Source organism: Gigantopelta aegis, unplaced genomic scaffold (assembly GCF_016097555.1).
Source record: "Gigantopelta aegis isolate Gae_Host unplaced genomic scaffold, Gae_host_genome ctg3397_pilon_pilon, whole genome shotgun sequence".
Taxonomy (NCBI): domain Eukaryota; kingdom Metazoa; phylum Mollusca; class Gastropoda; order Neomphalida; family Peltospiridae; genus Gigantopelta; species Gigantopelta aegis.
In genome coordinates this window covers 12,418-34,384 of record NW_024533321.1, presented here as the reverse complement: position 1 = coordinate 34,384, position 21,967 = coordinate 12,418, and the positions used below count along the sequence as shown (strand labels likewise).

The following is a 21,967-nucleotide window of genomic DNA, read 5'->3' as shown; positions in this document are numbered from 1 at the left end:
TTCCTTAGTAACGTGCTTTCTCTTAGTAGCGCGCGACATGATGAACAAAACGAGAATTTAGTTGTCTCACTCGGTCTTACACAAGTATTGCGCAACAATGATGACATTAACTAATGAATTATGACTACCCATGGCGTGTGAATTAGGCTCACCACTCAGCTTTACTCGAGTCGACAAGTCCACTCGAGATAGCCAAATGGAGAACAAAGGAAGCTTGGAGAACTTGGAAACGATGTAAGAGATTTTCGTAGAGATCGTAACTCACGAGGTTGAAGCTTAAAGAAGGCGTGGTCATAATTGACACGCCCTTGATCAACCTCGTCTTGTTTCGAAAGCAGAGCACCAAAAGTAAGGATAATCGAGGTAGTAGGTAAAAGCAACTTCTTTCTGTCCTAGGTATAGCATTATGTCTAGTACAAGCCAAAAACATCGCAATTTTGTCAGTGAGCCAATGGGAGAGAAGCCTGTCACTGATCTTGCTGGCATTGGTGAGGCTCTTGGCGGGAGACTCAGAGATAGAGGTTTCGATAAAGCTTACGTTGTCTTGGGGCAGTTTTTCTACTGCTCAAGAAGAATGAAGAGCTCTTCAAGGTTAGTGTTATAGTCCACTATTCAATCCTCAAAGCTTCAGATCTGGAATAGTGTGGTCTTACATGCCACACCTGTTGGTTCAGGAGGACATGCAATGGAAGTTATACAATTCTATATATTTATATATGATGTCGATGGTGTCATCAAACTAAAAGAGATGGTGGTGTGAGCATGATATCTTGCTGTAATAAAATAATCTATAAAATACGCATTTAAGACTTTAAAATAAATTCTTTTTTTTTTTTAGGATTGGCTAAAGGATATATGTGGGGCTAATTCTAAACAAAGTGGCGATTGTTATAATTGCCTTGCCGAGTGGTGCAGAGCTTTCCTGTGAAATCTAGTTCTGTATATTTAATCTGGAATAGCTATCCCAACCTATAATAATTTACTCTAGTAATAGCATAGTACTCTAGTATCTTATCAAATATTAGTAGTTAGTTGTGTTGAGTTAGCTTTTTTCTAAATATACATGTGTCACTTAAAACTGATAGTCTATTTATTAGGTTATGTTCAAAGTGCTTCATTTTTGTTGTGAAAGCAAAATAACTTGCTATTGTGTGAATAATAATTTTAAATGACATTAACTATTGGATCATTTTTGTGCTCTAAACTGGATATATGACATGTCAAGTGGTCATAATATTCTTAATCTATGGATGTCCACATTTCTAGCTGAATATTAAATAGATGTAGATATACCGTGAGCACCTGAAATAACACTTCAAAGGTTTATTTTATATAGCCTCTCCTCTTTTTTTTGTTTGTGAGGACCATATTCTTGTTAAAAGTTTGCTGTGCCTGATGAAAACGAAAGTCTCAAACTGAATATATAGTTACATTAATAATATTCACTGTTAAAATTAAATACTATAGCTATGGGATATTGATAAACAAGGTAGAATATATGTCATTGTGAATTTTATGAATGCATTAAAGATTGACGTCGTCTCATGACTTCAGCAGCTGCAATAACCTATCAATAAAAGTCAAAATGAATGTCACAAGTAGTCCAGTTAGATACTACAGATTCTATATATGTAATAGTTACTACTCTCCTAATATCATTGAAGTCTTCCATTATGTCCATATCACGTAACAAGTATACAACATAAGGTCGTAAAAAATGGCTAAGGAACTAAAACCATTTGATTTATCTGTCCATTTGTACTTTCATCCATCCATTTATCTATATCCATCCATCCATTAAAATATATATTTGTAACTAGGATTATCTGTCACAGTGACGGTTTTTTTTTACGTTTCTCAAGAAGTAGAAATTCTGCAGATGTTTTTGACTTTCTCTTACGAGATGTGGTCTCTAAAAGAGAAATAGTAATTGCTATGATGTCATGATGACATCATGCACTCACCAGCTGACATTTCTGATAATATTTCTTCTCTTCAAGTCGTTGTATTCGTTCTTCTATTTCAGCTGTCATTTTCATTTTTAAAAGGTCATTCCCTCCTAAAATAAAAGGACACTTGAATCACTTAAGTCAAAATTAATTATGGTACAAAAAGTAGTTATGTTAATGAATCATTATTAGTATTACATATCTTACTTCACACATCAGTTCTGCTGAATGAACTTCTTGTTCAAATTTGTTTTGAAGGCTCAATTCCTACAACGAAACACCATAACAATAATAATGAATAAATGATGAATTAATTGTTTGCTTACCTTACAATTTAATATTAAATCTAATGAGTATGAAAATGAAGAAGTGTGTGTGAGAGAGATAACAAGATGGAACACTTGAACAGATAATCATTTACATATATATATATACCTGAAGTTACTAATCTTTTTTCCTTGATCTCAGGACAGTTCTTTCATCGGATTAGTATACTCAGGAGCTGAATCTAGTTAGAGTAACCAATTAACACAAGAAATATTTAGCATTTAAGTACTGAATCTAACTAAGATAATATTGATGAATTCTTACTACCTTCAGCTAGTAAGTTCATCTTTAGTTCAACATCCTGCATTCTCTCTTTATATAATCTACACAGCAACAAAAATAGAGACAATGTCTATTGCATGTAAAACTTACCATTCTTTTAACTCTGAGAACTGGTGTTCCAGTGAGTCATGTCGTCAAGACAACGACTCTTTCTTCTTTCCGACTCTCCCTCATCATCTATGGATGTACTATTAATAAACTACTCCACCCCTCCATTAAGGTATATCAAACAAAATTGTGAAGTGAAAAATTTGAATATTAATATGGTGATCAAAATGGGCGTGGCAATAACATTCTAACAACTTGTATATAGTATTTTTAAGGCTCTAATTTTACACAATAGCTATGTCAAACCACAATGTCCTGGTAGAGTTAAGAACTCTCTTTCAAAGTGATTCATCAACTAATCCAAAGTCTATATCATGCATTAAGGATTATGAATAAGATCATAATAAGCAACTAAAGGCAAAAAAATCATGATATCAATAAATTGGTTTAAACCACTGATCTACCATGAGTTATCTATGATGAGTGTGTTGTGGGCATTTACATGAATAGGAGTCTTCTTCAGAAGCTGATGACCTTTCTTCTTCTCCTTTGTTTTCTTTTACTAGGAGTCTCGTGATTTGATCCATTTCTTGTGTTAGGCATTGCTTATTACAGGGAAGACAAGATAAAGAAAAGAGGAGACGCTTTCTGAATTGGAGGTGTGTAGTATTTATGGGTGTGCTCTATTAATAATTAATGAAGTGAACTTAAAGGGTCTGGACCACACTCGCGGGAAATTTAATTGAAAACGTGGTATACTACAGAAAATGCCTCCCAGACGAAAGAGAAAAGCTACAGACGACCACAATGACGCCAAAAAGATGGGTGCTATAATGCCAAAAGAGGGCCAAAAAAACTAAGGAAGTTAAAGGAAATGCCAAGAACCAGGTCCATGGAAGATGCCACCTCCTATCCCTAGCGGAGAAATATTAACAGATTTTAAACAAGAAAACATGGATGTTAGGTGGATCTGTCGGTAGAGGAGGATTTGGAGAAATTTATATGGCTACTCCGTCAGGAAAGAGTACAACAGACAAGACATCTCAATATGTTATCAAAGTGGTGGGTGGAGTTTATGCCAATCTGTGTCTAACTCTAATTTTCTTAGTGATCCACCTTATAAGTAGTATTTCTTGTTCTCTAAACAATAGTAATGTAATTATATTAGTTGTAGTAATGTAAATTAGTAATAATTTTGGAACAATCTTTTAATATAGATTACCATATACTACATACCTATTATTGTGTGTTATTAATTGTTTTTTATATTAAAATAAAAATACAATTCTGCATTGTATAGGAACCTTATGAGAATGGTCCTTTATTTACTGAACTATCCTTTATAGAAGAGCAGCCAAAGCTGAATCAAGTAAGCCATTTATTGATTTGTTCCCTTGAAGTGACAACACTTAGAGAACATTGTGTGTACATATGTTTTATGTTGCATGAGATTTTTCACTTTAAACAATTGTGTACTATCTTTTCATATTTTAGTCAATGAGTGGATTAAAAGCAAAAAGTTAAAGTATTTAGCTATTCCAAATATATTAGTTCTGGAGCTCACACAAGAGGAAAAGTAGAGTATCGTTTTATGGTGATGGAAAGATTTGGAGAAGATATTGAGAAACTGTTTTGTAATGCTGGACGCCAGTTTGGAATTAAGACAGTCTGTTATCTAGCACTAAGACTCGTAAGAAGAATGAATATGTAGATGTTTGGATGGATGGATGGCTAACAGCTGTCTGCAGACTGATATGTAAATAAGATAACCCATTGATAAACAGATGATGAGTATTATTTTTTTCTCCTCAAGTTGGAAGCTTAGAATATCTTCATGAGTCTGAGTATGTCCATGCTGACGTCAAAGGATCTAACCTACTTATTGGATATGAACCATCCAACAAACACAAGGTTAACTCACATCAATTTTTATATTAACATAGAAATTACATGGATGATGTAATGAACTATTTTTTTAACCATTGCTCTATAGGTATATTTGGTCGTTATGGTCTGGCATATCGGTATTGTCCTGATGGCCAAACACAAGGAGTATAAACCAGATCCACGACGATGTCATGATGGCACAATTGAGTTCACTTCTATTGATGCACATGATGGAGCAAGTATGATAAAATATAACCTTTTATGAAATAATATTCAAAAAAAAACTAAAAAAATTATCTTATTCAATTACTACTTATACATTGCATTTTCTCTCTCATAGACCCATCTCGTCGAGGTGGATCTGGAGATTCTTGGATATTGTTTATTGCAGTGGGCATGTGGACGTTTGCCTTGGGAAGATTGTCTGGAAGATAAAACCAAAAGTAGCTACTTTAAAGAAAAAGTATAAAAAATATTATAACAACAACTTTATACTAGTATACCTTTACTCTAGATACAAAGAATCTAACATCAAGGATCTTATGAAGCATGTTTTAAAGCTCAATCTGTCCAGTTTGTCTTCAGAAATATATGGAAATTGTATACAAATTGAGTTATGAGGAAAAAACCAAAGTATAATGATCTAAAGAGACTGTTTGTAAAAGAGCTTAGTGACATGGGTATGAAAGATGATGAAGTAGGAATAGATTGGATCGAGGAAGTCAAAAAAGTAACTAGTCCCAGAAAAGAAAGGTGAGTATAATAAACTTATATTAAAGTAAAAATTTAAGATTTAAAACTGTGCAGTTAAAATGGCATAATTATTTTTAAAACTGCGTCAATGCCAATGTGATTTTGCATTCTGCTTCATCATTGCTTTCTTTATATCAAGGGCAACCTGAGGCTATAAAAACAAAACCAATTGAAGTGGATTCTTCCCCTGAACCACCACAAATACAAGGTATTTCAAGTCCTCCAAAGAAAGGACGAGTGTCTTCTAAAATAAAGCAAAAATAGTTTCACCTGTAAGGCAATCCAGTAGACTGGCCAGTAAACGAGAGACTTTATCACCACAATCTCCTAGTCTTAAGACTAAAAAAACTGTAAAAATACCTCCTAAAAAAGCAATATCCCCTAAAGGAAAGAAAATACAACCTAAATCATCTCCTAGTCCTAAGAAGAAAGGCAGAGTACCTGTAAAGAAAAAAGTAGAAAAAGACCAGGAAAAGAAAGGCAGTTGCTGTTAATCAAGTGGATGGTCCTATTGAACTAGATGTCTCATCAAATGATGTTGATGATGACAGAAAGGAGGATGATTTCTGATATTATTATCCTTAAAGTACAGTCATCATCTGATGGTAAACACAAAGAGGTTTCAGGTGAAGGGATTCCTTCTGACATTATTTCTGAATTTCAGGAGACTGATTCACTATGTCAACATGGCAAATCTGATTTAAACCAAGAAATTGGTTCTACCATCATTCTGGACTTCAGTCATCATCTAATGGAACTTGTTCTAAAAAAAGAACTCTCAGATAATGCTAGTGGCTCTGATATTATTCCTGGAATCCAACGAAGTAATTCCAACAGCAAAGGTACTCTAGTCTCAGAAACCAGTTCTACCATTATTCCTGGGCTTCAGTCATCAAGTGATAGTTGTTCCACAAGAAAGAGCCTCAAGTGGCTCTGACATTATTCCTGGACTCCAACGAACTAATTCCAACAGCAAAGGTACTCCAGTCTCAGACCAGAAATAGGTTCTACCATCATTCTGGAATTCAGTCATCATCTAATGGAACTCGTTCTAAAAAGAAAGAACTCTCAGATAATGCTAGTGGCTCTGATATTATTCCTGGAATCCAACGAACTAATTCCAACAACAAAGGTACTCTAGTCTCAGAAACCATTCTACCATTATTCCTGGGCTTCAGTCATCATCAGTGATAGTTGTTCCCAACAAGAAAGAGCCCCCAAGTGGCTCTGACATTATTCCTGGACTCCAACGAACTAATTCCAACAGCAAAGGTACTCCAATCTCAGACCAAAGAAACTGGTTCTACCAGAATTCCTGGCATCATTCATCATCAAATGGTAGTTATTCCAGCAACAAAGAGCTCTCAAGTGGCTCTGACATTATTCCTGGACTCCAACGAACTAATTCCGAGAGCAGAGATACTCCAGTCTCAAACCAAGAAACTGGTTCTACCATAATACCTGGGCTTCAGTCATCAAGTGGTAGTTATTCCAGCAACAAAGAGCTCTCAAGTGGCTCTGACATTATTCCTGGACTCCAACGAACTAATTCCAAGAGCAGAGATACTCCAGTCTCAGACCAAGAAACTATTCTACCATAATTCCTGGCTTCAGTCTAATAATCCTTCTCAAGGAAGAAAAAGGAAGGCTGTTTCTGGTACTTCGAATCAAGTAGATGGCTCTGATATTATTCCTCAAGGTCATTATCCTCCTGAACTTGGTTACAATGGTGAAACATTTGGATCACTTGCAGCTAAGAAAAAACAAAGGTTTGTCCAGTTAACACTAATGTTAATTCTGTATATTTAATTAACGACAATTTGTTATTGTTTTTTATTATTTTTCTTCAGAAAAATGCTCAAGATGACTGACTAGAATAAGATCATGTATTGTCTTTGCTATCACACTTTAATTTTAGTACTCATGATTATTGTAATTAGTATGTTATCATTCTAATGTTTAATAAAAATTAAAAATAATACTAATAATACATTATTTGGAAGAAAACCATTTATAGCTTTAACTATTTCAAATTTGTAGCAGACGTTGTCAATGTTTAAAACTTTAAGTTCATCTATTTTACTCTGTAAATTATCCACTTATATTGAAGTGTATATGTATGTAATATCAGATATTAATATCCTTTTGTGTTCATACATATACCAATAGAGCAAGGGATATTATTATAATACTTTTTAAATTTAATACAACAATTGAGAGCAGTAATATTAATGTCACTTAACGAGGACCAATATAGCTAACTCCATGAAAATTTCAAAGTGTATATTGCTTGTATTCAGGAATTTTTTCTAAAAATTTAAAAGATTCCTGTAATATAGGTCCTTGACATTAGCATTATTGCTCTCAATGTTGCATTATACAATTTAAAATTATTATTATAGTAATCCCCTTGTTCTATTGGTACATGGACATGTATGTGTAAACTGATGAAAATGCATGTTTATCACCATAGTAACAATTACCATAGCAATGTCATGTGACATTTATGACAAAATAGCTGGTAAACAATTTCTTTGATGTTTTAGTAACTTGATGTTATTTTATTAAGGAAACACTTTGGCATTACAGGATTTGCTTTCAGTAGTCTATAGTGAGTAATCAACTTATTTGATATATATTATAGTACTATAAGTGTCATAATAATTATAATATATTATATATTCATGACCAAACTGTGCCACAATTCAGAAATTACAGAAGTTATGTAAATTCTCATTTCATCTCACTGTTTAGATGATATAATGATGATATATTATAAAATGTGAATTGTTTTTTCTTATGCATCATATGAATAGTTTGAATATGGGACAAACTTTGTATTACATCAGCAAATATTGTAAACCCTTAATTAGTAAAAATTTACAGCAACACAATTACCATCAAAATAATCTTAGTATAGTTTAATGTCTAATTGTATTCTTGTTTCAATTATATATTGTAAACTCTCAATGTTGTTATCAACTGAACATATTGTATTTATTAAAACAACAAATTCAAATATTGAAATGGTAACAACAGAAACTATTATAACAAAATCTCCTTTGTACTAATATACTGCTATTACAAGACTAGACAGCAATATCACTAGACTAAATGAATTATTAAATCTTGACACGACGAACTTTCATTTCTGTAAATGGTAAAGAGTAATACCAACCTCTCCAGGTCTGCCAATTTATTCCATAATGATTTCTGTCATCACCATAGCGACCATTCAAATTAGAATAGTGGCAGTTATAATTCCACCATGCACCATATGTGATGCACAATAACCACCAAGCCATCATTGTCATTGTCTTTTGTGGAAAATTTTCTACCATTATGGTATGCAAGAGAGTCTCCAGCAGTACCACTATATCCAGATATATGGAGAGTATATTCAGTGGTAGAACCACCTATGTAAAAACGTGGGAGTAACTGGCATATGCACTGTTACTATTTTTATCTCTCATATCAATTCGTAGTTTTGTAGATACACTTCCATTAGCTAAACGATGAAGTTTACTAAGTCCTAGCCAATGTTCTCCTGATAAGTTCACCAAAACCATGAACATAAGTTAGTCCAGTTGAGATAGAAGTCAACAGAGCCATCCATTCTTTCTTTGAAAGACAGTCCATCCACCACCATCAGTCTCCCATGTCACAATAGGGCCTATACACGTATAGAGAGATGAAGCATCATGTTTGTTAAAGACAATATTGTACCTTAAAAGGTGACACATTGTCAGGTTTGAGGGAATAGACACCACTTTTATTTTGTCCCTTTTCCAGAGCATCAAGACAGTCCAGATAATGTACTTCAGGAGTAGTAGATGGATCATCAACAAAACAAGTACAGTTGTATTTTCCCTGTTTCAGTCAGTTTTCTACAAGTACAAGAGAGATCTTGTCCTTCCTCATCATTAGCTTTACAACTGTTAGAGTTTGTCTGTATGAAATGAATTTATAAAATTTGCAATAGAAACTAAATTTCTAAATTGTATAGTTTTGGTATATATACTATACCTTCTGGTGGACAGTTTGCTATCACACTGCAGACAGCCATGGCTAGAAAAAGAAAATGTTAAGTTTCATGTCTTCTTTAAAGTTAACACCTCAAGGAATAAGTTGTATATACAACCTGTCTGAAAGCTTTAGTCACCCTTTTATATAAGGAAAGACTGGGGGCTTCCAAGTTGTACCCTATTTCCTTGAGGTTCATCTGAACATCTGCTTAGTCACCATATCACCTGTTCAATACAGACAAGATGGCAGACCCCTTATTTCTTTGATATAGTAGTAACATTAGAATATATGATGACTCAGCTTAGTTTTATAAGCAACAACTTGTTTATAGTTGTAATTGTTTCCTCTAGAGTAACTAGCTCAGTATATTGTAGCTGACTCATTTTCTTATAGGTTAAAGGTTATACCTAATTGTATTTTTATAAATATTAATCATGTATGGAGTGAATGACAAGTTCTTGTTGTCATATATTGTCGATAGCTAACCAGAAGATTAAAAGAAGTATTGAATACTGGATTGGATGCTAGGAATAGTGGTTTCCTAGCATCAATAATGCACAAAGCAAGACCTTAAGTCACTAGACCTTTTGTATCTGTTGGACAATTTGCTGTCACACTACAAATGCAAACAGCAGTAGCTAGAAGAATTATGTTTCTTTCACTTTCATTTTATGAAGAATTAAATTGGCACATTAAAGGATAATGTGGTTTGTTTTGAGACACTCAATCTTATCTTTAGGAATCTTTAATGGACTCTCACAGTGCGAGATAATCCATCATTTTTAAATCTGCTAAGTCATATACTTTTATCTTATATACGGATTGTAAATTAAGTGGTGATTTGATGACATGTCAGATGTTTATAGTTGCAGTGGTGTTCCTCTAGAATAAGCAGCTCAGTATTGTTATTGCTGACTCATTTTCTTGTATATGTCAAATTTAAATATTATTGCCTAAATTTTTTTAATACATCATAACTATCTTGGATTTTTAAAGAACTACAACAAAATAGATATGTACAAGTTTATGAGATAACTGGGCTTAAGATATATTTATTTCCTAATGCTAATATAGAGCTGAATTTGTTTGATAAGATAGTTGTATACACACAGTTGAAAGCAAAATGGTAAAAAATCGTTTAGTTGCATAAAGTTGTCTCTACTGTGAAAGCAATGCTTTTGTAATTGTAAAACTGACAATATAATCAAGTCATTGCTGATCATGACTGTGTGCTAGGAAAAGAAATTTTCTTGCAATATTAGTAGTGAACTCTCTAAATTGGTTTTCCCTAATATGGAACTAACATATTTTATGGAAAGTTAGTGTGCATTTATTTTAATTATCTGATTTTATAGTAGAAATGTAGTCAATTTGTTGTTAAAACCCTAATAGTATTAATATATAGTGTTTCTATCAGTGCTATATATATGTTGCTTGTGTTATTATAATTGAAAACAATCTTTTTATTTAAAAAACACAATGTTCAAAATTGCACAAATAGTCAGCTGAAAATCAATTGTATAAAGTGTTTAATTAACTGTTCATTATTAAGCTCGACGAACTTTCATCTCAGTAAATGGTAGAGAATATTCCCAACCTTTCAAGTATACCAGTTTATGCCCTTAGAATTTCTATTATCGCCATAACGACCATTTAAATTAGCCCAATGACAGTCCTTATACACCATGCACCAGTCCATGTTAGAGCGCAATTATAGCTTGATTGATCATTATCATTGTTTTTAGTAGAAAACTTCATGAGGTTATGGTATGCAAGAGAGTCTCCAGCAGTACCACTATATCCAGATACATGGAGAGTATAATCAGTGGGTAGAACCACCTATGTAAAAGGTAGAGTATTAGCGTATCGTTTTATAGCAATCTTATCTCTCATATCAACTCTTAGTTGTGTAGATACACTCCCATTAGCTAAACGATGAAGTTTACTAAGTCCTAGCCAATACTCTCCTGATAAGTTACCAAAACCATGGAACATAATCAGTCCAGTTGAGATAGAAGTTAACAGAACCATCCATCTTCTTTGAAAGACTGTCCATCCCCACCATCAGTCTCCATATCACAATAGGCCTATACAATGTATAGAGATGACACATCATGTTTGTTAAAGACAATGTTGTACTTTAAAAGGTGAAATATTGTCAGGTTTAAGGGAATAGATACCACTTTTATTTTGTCCCTTCCTCAAAGCATCAAGACAGTCCAGATATTGTCCATCTGGAGTAACATCAGCAAAACAAGTACAGTTGTATTTTCTGCATCATTTAGTTTTCTACAAGTACAAGAGAGATCTTTCCTTCCTCATCATTAGCTTTACAACTGTAGAGCTTGTCTGTATAAAATGAATTTATTATAATTTACAATAAAATTCACTTGTAAATTGTACAGTTTTGTACATGTACTTACCTTCTGGTGGACAGTTTGCTATCACACTGAGACAGCAATAGCTAGAAAAAGAATGATGTTAAATTTCATCTCTTTCTTAAAGTTAACACCACAAACAATAAGTTGTATGCAATTGTATTATAACCTATGATAATGCTTTTAATTGCTCTTTATATAGGGAAGAAGGGACTTCCCAGTTGTACCCTATTTCTTGAAGGTCATTGAACATCTGCTTGATCACCCTGTTACTGTTCAATACAGACATTGATGGTAGACACCTTATTTCTTCGATGTAGTATTATATTAAAGTATATGTGACTCAGCTTGGTAATATCAGGATATGTGGACTTTAGTTGTTGGTATCTTATCACATTTACCTCTTACATGTGAGTAACTAAGTGCTTACTCATTTAGAGGTGTCAAAACAGTGTCTGTGAGGTCAGTATCTTAATAATCCTATTATATATGCTTGTTTTAATATAATTTGTACATATCAATAATATACTCGGTTATATATCAACTACTCTGTCACATAATGTTGATAGCTGGCCAGAGTATCAAGGGATTAATTATAGTATTGAATGTTAATTGTAAAGCTGACAATATAATCAAGTGATTGATGGTCATGACTGTGTGCTAGAAGAAAATTTCTCTGCTGTATTAGTATGGAGCTGTCTTAGTTGGTTTTATCAGTATTAAACAACTAACTTATTGTATGAGAAAGAACATTAGTATAGATTTATTTTAATTATCTGATTTTATAGTAGAAATGTAGTGAATTTGTGTGTTAAAACCCTAATAGTATTAAATACGTAGTGCTTCTATCAGTACTATATATAAGATGCTTGTTTTTATAATTCAAAAACAATCTTTTTATTAAAAAAAACACAACATTAAATTGCAAAAAAATAGTCAGCTAAAATCAATCATATAAAGTGTTTAATTGACTGTTTATTATTAAGCTCGACGAACTTTCATCTCAGTAAATGGTAGAGAATATTCCCAACCTCTGAATCCAACCCAATAAACTCCTTTGGCACGTCGATCATCACTATAGTTACCATTCAAGTTTGAAATATAACACACTCTGTACCACCATGCAACCAATTCTTTATAACAGCACAATTACCACCATATTGATCATTGTCATTGTCTTTAGTGGAGAACTTTTGTTGATTGTTGTAAGACATAATCTTCCAGCAGTACCATTATATCCAGAGTACATGGAGAGTATAATCAGTGGTAGAACTACTATGTAAAAGGTAGAGTAACTGGCATATCGTTTTATAGCAATCTTATCTCTCAAATCAACTCGTAGTTCTGTAGATACACTCCCATTAGCTAAACGATGGAGTTTACTAAGTCCTAACCAATACTCTCCTGATAAGTTACCAAAACCATGAACCATAATCAGTCCAATTGAGATAGAAGTTAACAGAACCATCCATTCTTCTTGAAAGACAGTCCATCCACCACCATCAGTCTCCATGTCACAATAGGCCTATACAATGTATAGAGATGAAATTTAAAACTATAAAACAATGTTGTACCTTAAAAGGTGACATATTATCAGGTTTAAGGGAAAAGATACCACTTTTATTTTGTCCTTCCTTCAAAGCATCAAGACAGTCCAGATATTCTCCATCTGGACTACTCATCAGCAAAACAGTAGTACAGTTGTATTTCCTTTCTCCTTTTGTTCTATACAAGCACATGAGGAGATCTTGTCCCTCCTCATCTGTAGCTTTGGCAACCATACAGATATTCTGTAAGAAAGTTATATAAGTATTGTATAAAGGTATCAATTTAAATATATGTATTCACTGAACCGTTTGGATATATTGGGCAGTTTTTGCTGACACACAATATATATTAACAGCAAGAGCCAGAAGAAAAAAGATATTATATTTCACTTCCATTTTAACTGCAAGAACTATAGCAATTGCAATGATTAACTTGCTATACTTAAGACACTCAGCTTTGTTTTAAATAAACGTGAGTGGCCTCTCCCAGTGTCTGCTGAGTCATGTTCTAACCTTTATAGTACAGACATGATGGTAGACCGGTCATGTTTTTGATGTCTGAGGTTAAATGCTGATTCAGTGACATTGTCAGCTGTCACCTCCTCATAGTTTTAGGGGATTCTCTTAGTATCATTAGAATATATGATGACTCAGTTTGGTCTTATCAACAACATGTTCTGTATAGTTTAGTGGTTTTCCGGCTCTAGAGTAACCAGGTCAGTATTGTTGTAATGGACTCATTAATCATTAATATATATCATAGGTCAAAGGTTGATACTACATGTACTAATACAAGAACAAGTACATTGAAGTTAATTGTTCCTTTATATAAGGAAATATATCTCTTTAGAATAGTTCATAATTGACATTATTATTAGTGAAATAATATAAAAATTAGATATGTACGCCTTATTTATATACTGGCTTAAGATATATTTATTTGCTATGCTAATATAGAGCTGACTATGTTGATAAGATAGTTGTATACTCACACTTGAAGCAAAATGGTAAATTATGACATTACATCATGTTATGTTCATCATGGACGAGCACCTCCGGTATGTTGATAGTAAGTATTATATTTTCAATTTATTAATATATTAATAATTTTTTGACGTTTTATTAATTTTTTTGATGTATTCTCAATTTTTTAAAAATGATTATCAAAATACATCACATCAATGTGTAAGTAATATTGAAAGAATAGAGGTAAAATCTTTTCAAATAACTAAAAAAAGTTGGAATATCTTGTAACATTAGACACCCGAACTTTCATCTCAGCAAATGGTAAAGAATAATAGTAACCCTTCCAGGTACGCCAATTAATGCCTTTTGAATTCCTATCATCACCATAACGACCATTTAGTTAGCCCAATGACAGTTCTATACCACCATGCACCATCCATTCCACAGCACAGTTTGCAAAACTATATTGATCATTATCATCGTCTTTAGTAGTAAACTTCATGAGATATGATATGTAAGAGAGTCTCCAGCAGTACCATTATCCAGATACATGGAGTGTATAATCAGTGGTAGAACCACCTATGTAAAAGGGATAATAACAGGCATAGCACTGTTACCATTTTTATCTCTCAAACAAACTCGTAGTTTTGTAGATACACTCCCATTAGCTAAACGATGAAGTTTACTAAGTCCTAGCCAATACTCTCCTGATAAGTTTCCAAAACCATGAACATAATCAGTCCAGTTGAGATAGAAGTCAACGGAACCATCCATTCTTCTTTGAAAGACAGTCCATCCACCACCATCAGTCTCCATATCACAATAGGCCTACACAATGTATAGAGATGAAATTTAAAACTATAAAACAATGTTGTACTTTAAAAGGTGACATATTGTCAGGTTTAAGGGAATAGATACCACTTTTATTTTGTCCCTTCCTCAAAGCATCAAGACAGTCCAGATATTCTCCATCTGGACTCTCATCAGCAAAACAAGTACAGTTGTATTTTCCTGCATCATTTAGTTTTCTACAAGTACAAGAGAGATCTTGTCCTTCCTCATCATTAGCTTTACAACTGTAGAGCTTGTCTGAATGAAATGAATTATTATAATTCACAATAGGAATTAAATTTGTAAATTGTACAGTTTTGTACATGTACTTTACCTTCTGGTGGACAGTTTGCTATCACACTGCAGACAAGACAATAGCTAGAAAAAGAACAATGTTGAGTTTCATTTCTTCTATAAAATTAACACCTCATGGATAAATGGTATATAACTTGTCTTGAAGATTTTAGTCACCCCTTTATATAAGGAAGAATATGGCTTCCAGTTGTACCCTATTTCCTTGAAGGTCATCTGAACATCTGCTTATTCACCATGTTATCTGTTCAAGACAGACAAGAGAGTAGACACCTCGTTTCTTTCTTATATATTAGTAATATTAGAATATATGATGACTCAGCTTGGTCTTTACAGGGACATGTGGGCTTTTGTTGTTAGTATCTTATCACATTTCCTCCTATGTGTGAGTAACTAAGTGCTTACTCATTAGAGGTTATCAAAACAGTGTCTGTGAGGTCAATATCTTAATAATCTTATTATGTATGCTTGTTTTAATATAATTGTACATTATCAATCATATGCTGTCTTATATCAGCTACTCATTGTCACATAATGTTGATAGCTGGCCAGAACATCAAGGGATTAATGGAATTTCACCATTTTATTGTGAGAATATAATATTATAGCAATGATTAACTTGCTATACTTTAAAAAACACTCAACTTTGCTTTCAATAAAACTTGAGTGGGCTCTCCCAGTGTCTCCTGAGTCATGTTCTAACCGTATAGTACAGACATGATGGTAGACAAGTCATGTTTTTGATGTCTGAGGTTAAATGCTGATTCAGTGACATCTCAGGCTGTCACCTCAAGTAGTTTTAGGGGATTCTCTTAGTAATATTAGAATATATGATGACTCAGCTTGGTCTTATCAGTAAACATGTTGTTTATAGTTGTAATGGTTTCCTTTAGAGTAACCAGCTCAGTATTGTTGTAACTGACTCATTAATAATTATGTTATTATCTTAGGACAAGGTTAATATATAATACTGTATGTGTTAATACTGGAACAAGTACATTGAATTAATTGTTCACTATATATAAAAAAAAATATCTCATTAGACTAGTTCATAATTGATATTATTATTAATGAAATAATATAAAAATTAGATATGTACATGGCCAAATTTTTTTTTATATACTGGCTTAAGATATATTATTTACTATGCTAATATAGAGCTGACTGTGTTGACAAGATAGTTGTATACTCACACTTGAAGCAAAATGGTAAATAATGTAGGTCCATAGAGTTGTCTCTACTATGAAAGCAATTCTTTTGTAATTGTACTGCTTAGATGAGTGACATTACATCATGGTATGTTTAGTCATGGACAAGCACTATCATGCATATTGATAATAAAAAAGTATTCTTGATTTATTGAAACAGATTATTGAAAGAATACATCATATAAATGTGTAGCTAATATTAAAAAAATAGTTATAAAATCACTATTTCTTCAACTAACTTAAAAAAGGTTTAATATTTTGTAATATCAAAACATGTCGAACTTTCATCTCAGCAAATGGTAAAGAATAAGAGAAACTCTTCCATGTATACCAATTAATACATTTTGAATTGCTATCATCGCCATAGCGACCACTCAAGTTGGCCCAATGACAGTTCTTATACCATGCACCAGTCCATTCCACAGCACAATTACCACCACTATATTGATCATTATCATTGTTTCTCTACTATGAAAGCAATGCTTTTGTAATTGTACTGCATAGATGAATGATATTACATCATGGTACGTTCAGTCATGGATGAGCACCTCCATGTATTTGATAGTAAAGTATTATATTTTTGATGTATTCTCAATTTTTTGAAAATGATTATAAAAATATACATCACATGAATGTGTAACTAATATTGAAAGGATAGAAGTATAATCTTTCAATGAACCAAAAAAAGTTGAATATTTTGTAACATTAGATACGCCGAACTTTCATCTCAACAAATGGGAGAGAATAAGTGTAATACTTCCAGTATACCAGTTAATGCCTTTGGAAAAGCTATCATCACCATAATGACCATTTAAGTTAGCTCGATGACAGTTATTATACCACCTTGCACCAGTCCACTCCACAGCACAATTACCACCACTATATTGATCATTATCATTGTCTTTAGTAGTATATTTCATGAGGTTATGATATGTAAGAGAGTCTCCAGCAGTACCATTATATCCAATACATGGAGAGTATAATCAGTGGTAGAAACCACCTATGTAAAAGGTAGAGTAATTGGCATATCGTTTTACACCAATCTTATCTCTCATATCAACTCGTATTGTGTAGATACACTTCCATTAGCTAGCGATGGAGTTTACTAAGTCCTAACCAATACTCTCCTGATAAGTTACCAAAACCATGAACATAATCATCCAATTGAGATAGAAGTCAACCATCCATTCTTCTTTGAAAGACTGTCCATCCACCACCATCAGTCTCCATGTCACAATAGGCCTATACAATATATAGAGATGAAGTTTAAAACTATAAAACAATGTTGTACCTTAAAAAGTGACATATTGTCAGGTTTAAGGGAATAGATACCATTTTATTTTGTCCTTTCCTTAAAGCATCAAGACAGTCCAGATATTCTCCATCTGGACTCTCATCAGCAAAACAAGTACAGTTGTATTTTCCTGCATCATTTAGTTTTCTACAAGTACAAGAGAGATCTTGTCCTTCCTCATCATTAGCTTTACAACTGTAGAGTTTGTCTGTATGAAATGAATTTATTATAATTCACAATAAAATTAAACTTGTAAATTTTGTACATGTACTTTACCTTTCTGGGTGGACAGTTTGCTATCACACTGCAGACAGCAATAGCTAGAAAAAGAATGATGTTGAGTTTCATTTCTTCTATAAAATTAACACCTCAAGGATAAGTGGTATATACTTGTCTTGAAGATTTTAGTCACCCCTTTATATAAGGAAAAAATGGGACTTCCCAGTTGTACCCTATTTCCTTGAGGTTCATCTGAACATCTGGTTAGTCACCATGTTACCTGTTCAATACAGACAAGATGGCAGACACCTTATCTCTTTGATGTAGTAGTAACATTAGAATATATGATGACTCAGCTTCATGTTATCAGGAACATGTGGGCTTATATTGTTGGTATCTTATCACATTTAATATCAAACATGTCGAACTTTCATCTCAGCAAATGGTAAAGAATAAGAGAAACTCTTCCATGTATACCAATTAATACATTTTGAATTGCTATCATTGCCATAGCAAACCATTCAAGTTGGCCCAATGACAGTTCTTATACCACCATGCACCAGTCCATTCCACAGCACAATTATACCCTGATTGATCATTATCATTGTCTTTAGTAGAATATTCCATGTCATTATGATATGCAAGAGAGTCTCCAGCAGTTCCACTATATCCAGATATATGGAGAGTATAATCAGTGGTAGAACCACCTAGTAAAAAGGTAGAGTAATTGGCATATGTACTGTTACCATCTTTGTCTCTCATATCAACTCGTAATTGTGAGATATCTCCCATTAGCAAAACGATGGAGTTTACTAAGTCCTAACCATACTCTCCTGAGGTATTTCCAAAACCATGAACATAATCATTCCAGTTGTGATAGAAGTCAACAGAACCATCCATTCTTCTTTGAAAGACATCCATCTACCACCATCAGTCTCCATGTCACAATAGATCTATACAATGTATAGAGATGAAGCCATCATGTTTGTTAAAGACAATGTTGTACTTTAAAAGTTTATTACCTAATTGTATTTTATAAATTTTATGGAGTGAATTACAACTTCCTTCTTGTCAATAGCTAACCAGAGGATCAATGGATTAATTGTAGCATTGAATACTGATTGTATCCTAAGAATAGTGATTTCCTAGCGTAAAAATAATGCACAAAGCAAGAACTTAAGTCACTAGACCTTTTGTATCCTGTTGGACAATTTGCTGTCACACTACAAACATAAACAGCAGTAGCTAGAAGAATTATGTTTCTTTCACTTTCATTTTATGAAATTAGCACTCTAAAAGATAATATGATTTGTCTGAGACACCTATCTATCTTTAGGATGGACTCTCACAGTACCACATCATCTATCTTCTTTAAATCTTCTAAGTCCATACTTTTATCTTATATATGGATTGTAAATTAAGTGGTGATTTGATGACATTTCAGATGTTTACAGTTGTATATTGTTCCTCTAGAATAACCAGCTCAGTATTGTTATTGCTGACCTCATTTTCTTGTATAGGTCAAATTTAAACATTATTGCCTAATTGTCTTTTTAATAGATCATGACTGACTATCATGGATTTTCAAAGAACAACAAATGCTTGTTGCAACATTATATTCTGTAACTAGTCAGCATATATAACTAGTAATGACTACATGTTATATGAAGAGACTTAACAAGTAATCAGCTATCTAAATTTACTAGCTTTTCTGTCTGTAATTATTTTAATACATCAACGATATAGTCATTTTTTTAAATAGACTCCCAGGGGCAAAGCTGTTGTCACTATAAAAATTGTTTAATTTGGCTTAACCAATTCATCAACTACTCCAAAGTTAACTGATACAAAGTAGTACTAGTAGTAATAAAGTCCATAATATTACATTATTATGTGATTGACTGTTCAAATAGCTAATTGTGAGAACTACAATGATTTTGTTTAACTTTGTATAGTTAGTATTTGTTATTAATGTAAGTTATTTCTCATTAGTTGAAAAAAAAAAACTTTTTTTCACAAAAAATTAGTTCATTGCACAAAATACTCAATTGAAAAAACAACATAAAAATTATTTTTTAAACTTTTTATTATATTATACGACGGATTTTTCATCTCAGTAAATGGTAGAGAATATTCCCAACCTTTCCCAGGTTTGCCAGTTAATGCCTTTTGAATTTCTATCATCACCATAAGGACCATTTACGTTGGAGTGAAAGCAGTTCTTATACCACCATCCACTTTTAAATTCCTTAGCACAATTACCACCACTATATTGATCATTATCATCGTCTTTAGTAGTAAATTTCATGAGATTATGATATGTAGTGAGTCTCCAGCAGTACCACTATATCCAGATACATGGAGAGTATAATCAGTGGTAGAATCACCTATGTAAAAGGTAGAGTAACTGGCATATGCACTGTTACCATTTTTATCTCTCAGACAAACTCGTAGTTTTGTAGATACACTCCATTAGCTAAACGATGGATTTTACTAAGTCCTAGCCAATGCTCTCCTGATACATTTCCAAAACCATGAACATAATCAATCCAGTTGAGATAGAAGTCAACAGAGCCATCCATTCTTCTTTGAAAGACAGTCCATCCACCACCATCAGTCTCCATGTCACAATAGGCCTATACAATTTATAAAGATGAAGCATCATGTTTGTTAAAGACAATGTTGTACCTTAAAAGGTGATAAGTTGTCAGGTTTGAGGGAATAGATACCACTTTTATTTTGTCCCTTCTTCTGAGCATTAAGACAGTCCAGATAATGTACTTCAGGTAGTAAGGTGGATCATCAACAAAACAAGTACAGTTGTATTTTCCTGTTTCAGTCAGTTTTCTACAAGTACAAGAGAGATCTTGTCCTTCCTCATCCTTAGCTTTACAACTGTAGAGCTTGTCTGTATAAAATGAATTTATAATAATTAGCAATAGAAACTAAAATTGTAAATTTGTCCAGTTTTTGTACATGTACTTACCTTCTATTGGACAGTTTGCTATCACACTGCAAACAGCAATAGCTAGAAAAAGAAGAATGTTGAATTTCATCTCTTCTTTAAAAGCTAGCACCTCAAACAATAAGTTGTATACAACTGTATACAACCTGTGGTAACACCTTTAATTGCCCCCTTTATATAGGAAAGAATGGGACTCCCCAGTTGTACCCTATTTCCTTGAAGGTCATCTGAACATCTGCTTAGTCACCTGTTACCAATTGATACAGACATGATGGTAGACACACTTATTCTTTGATGTAGTAGTAATATTATAATATATATCAATGACTCAGCTTTTTTTTATCAGGAACATGTGGGCTTATGTTGTCGGTATCTTAAATCACATTTCCTCTTACATGTGAGTAACTAAGTGCTTACTCATTAGAAGTTGTCATAACAATATCTGTGAGGTCAATATTTTAACAACTCTATTATGTACTTGTTGTCATCTAATGTAGATAGCTGGCCAGAACATACAGGGATAATTATAGCAATGAATATTGGATTGTTAATTGTAAAGCTGACAATATAATCAAGTGATTGATGATCATGACTGTGTGCTAGAAGAAACATTCCCTACTGTATTAGTAATGAGCTATCTAAATTGGTTTTCCCAATATGAAACAACTATATATATAATTATAACTTATTGTATAGAACATTAGTATACATTTATTTTAAATTATCTGATTTTATAGTAGAAATTGTAGTCAATTTGTTGTTAAAACCCTAATAGTATTTAATATATAGTGTTTTCTATCAGTACAATATATAAGTTGCTTGTTTTTATAATTGAAAACAATCTTTTAATTTAAAAAACACAACATTCAAAATTGCACAAAATAGTCAGCTGAAAATCAAGTGTTTTAATTGACTGTTCATTATTAAGCTCGACGAACTTTCATCTCAGTAAATGGTAGAGAATATTCCCAACCT

The 21,967-nt window shown here is 32.9% G+C and overlaps 1 protein-coding gene and 1 pseudogene across 1 annotated transcript; both read left to right on the top strand.

Moving 5' to 3' along the window:
- The first annotated feature begins 406 nt into the window (after positions 1–406).
- On the top strand, positions 407–928 carry LOC121392126 (barrier-to-autointegration factor A-like). Its single transcript, XM_041523486.1, is given in 3 exon segments — positions 407–553; positions 556–591; positions 839–928. Coding segments are annotated over 3 exon segments (273 nt in total).
- Positions 929–3,505: 2,577 nt separating this feature from the next.
- LOC121392128 lies at positions 3,506–6,847 on the top strand (annotated as a pseudogene).
- Positions 6,848–21,967: the final 15,120 nt, after the last annotated feature.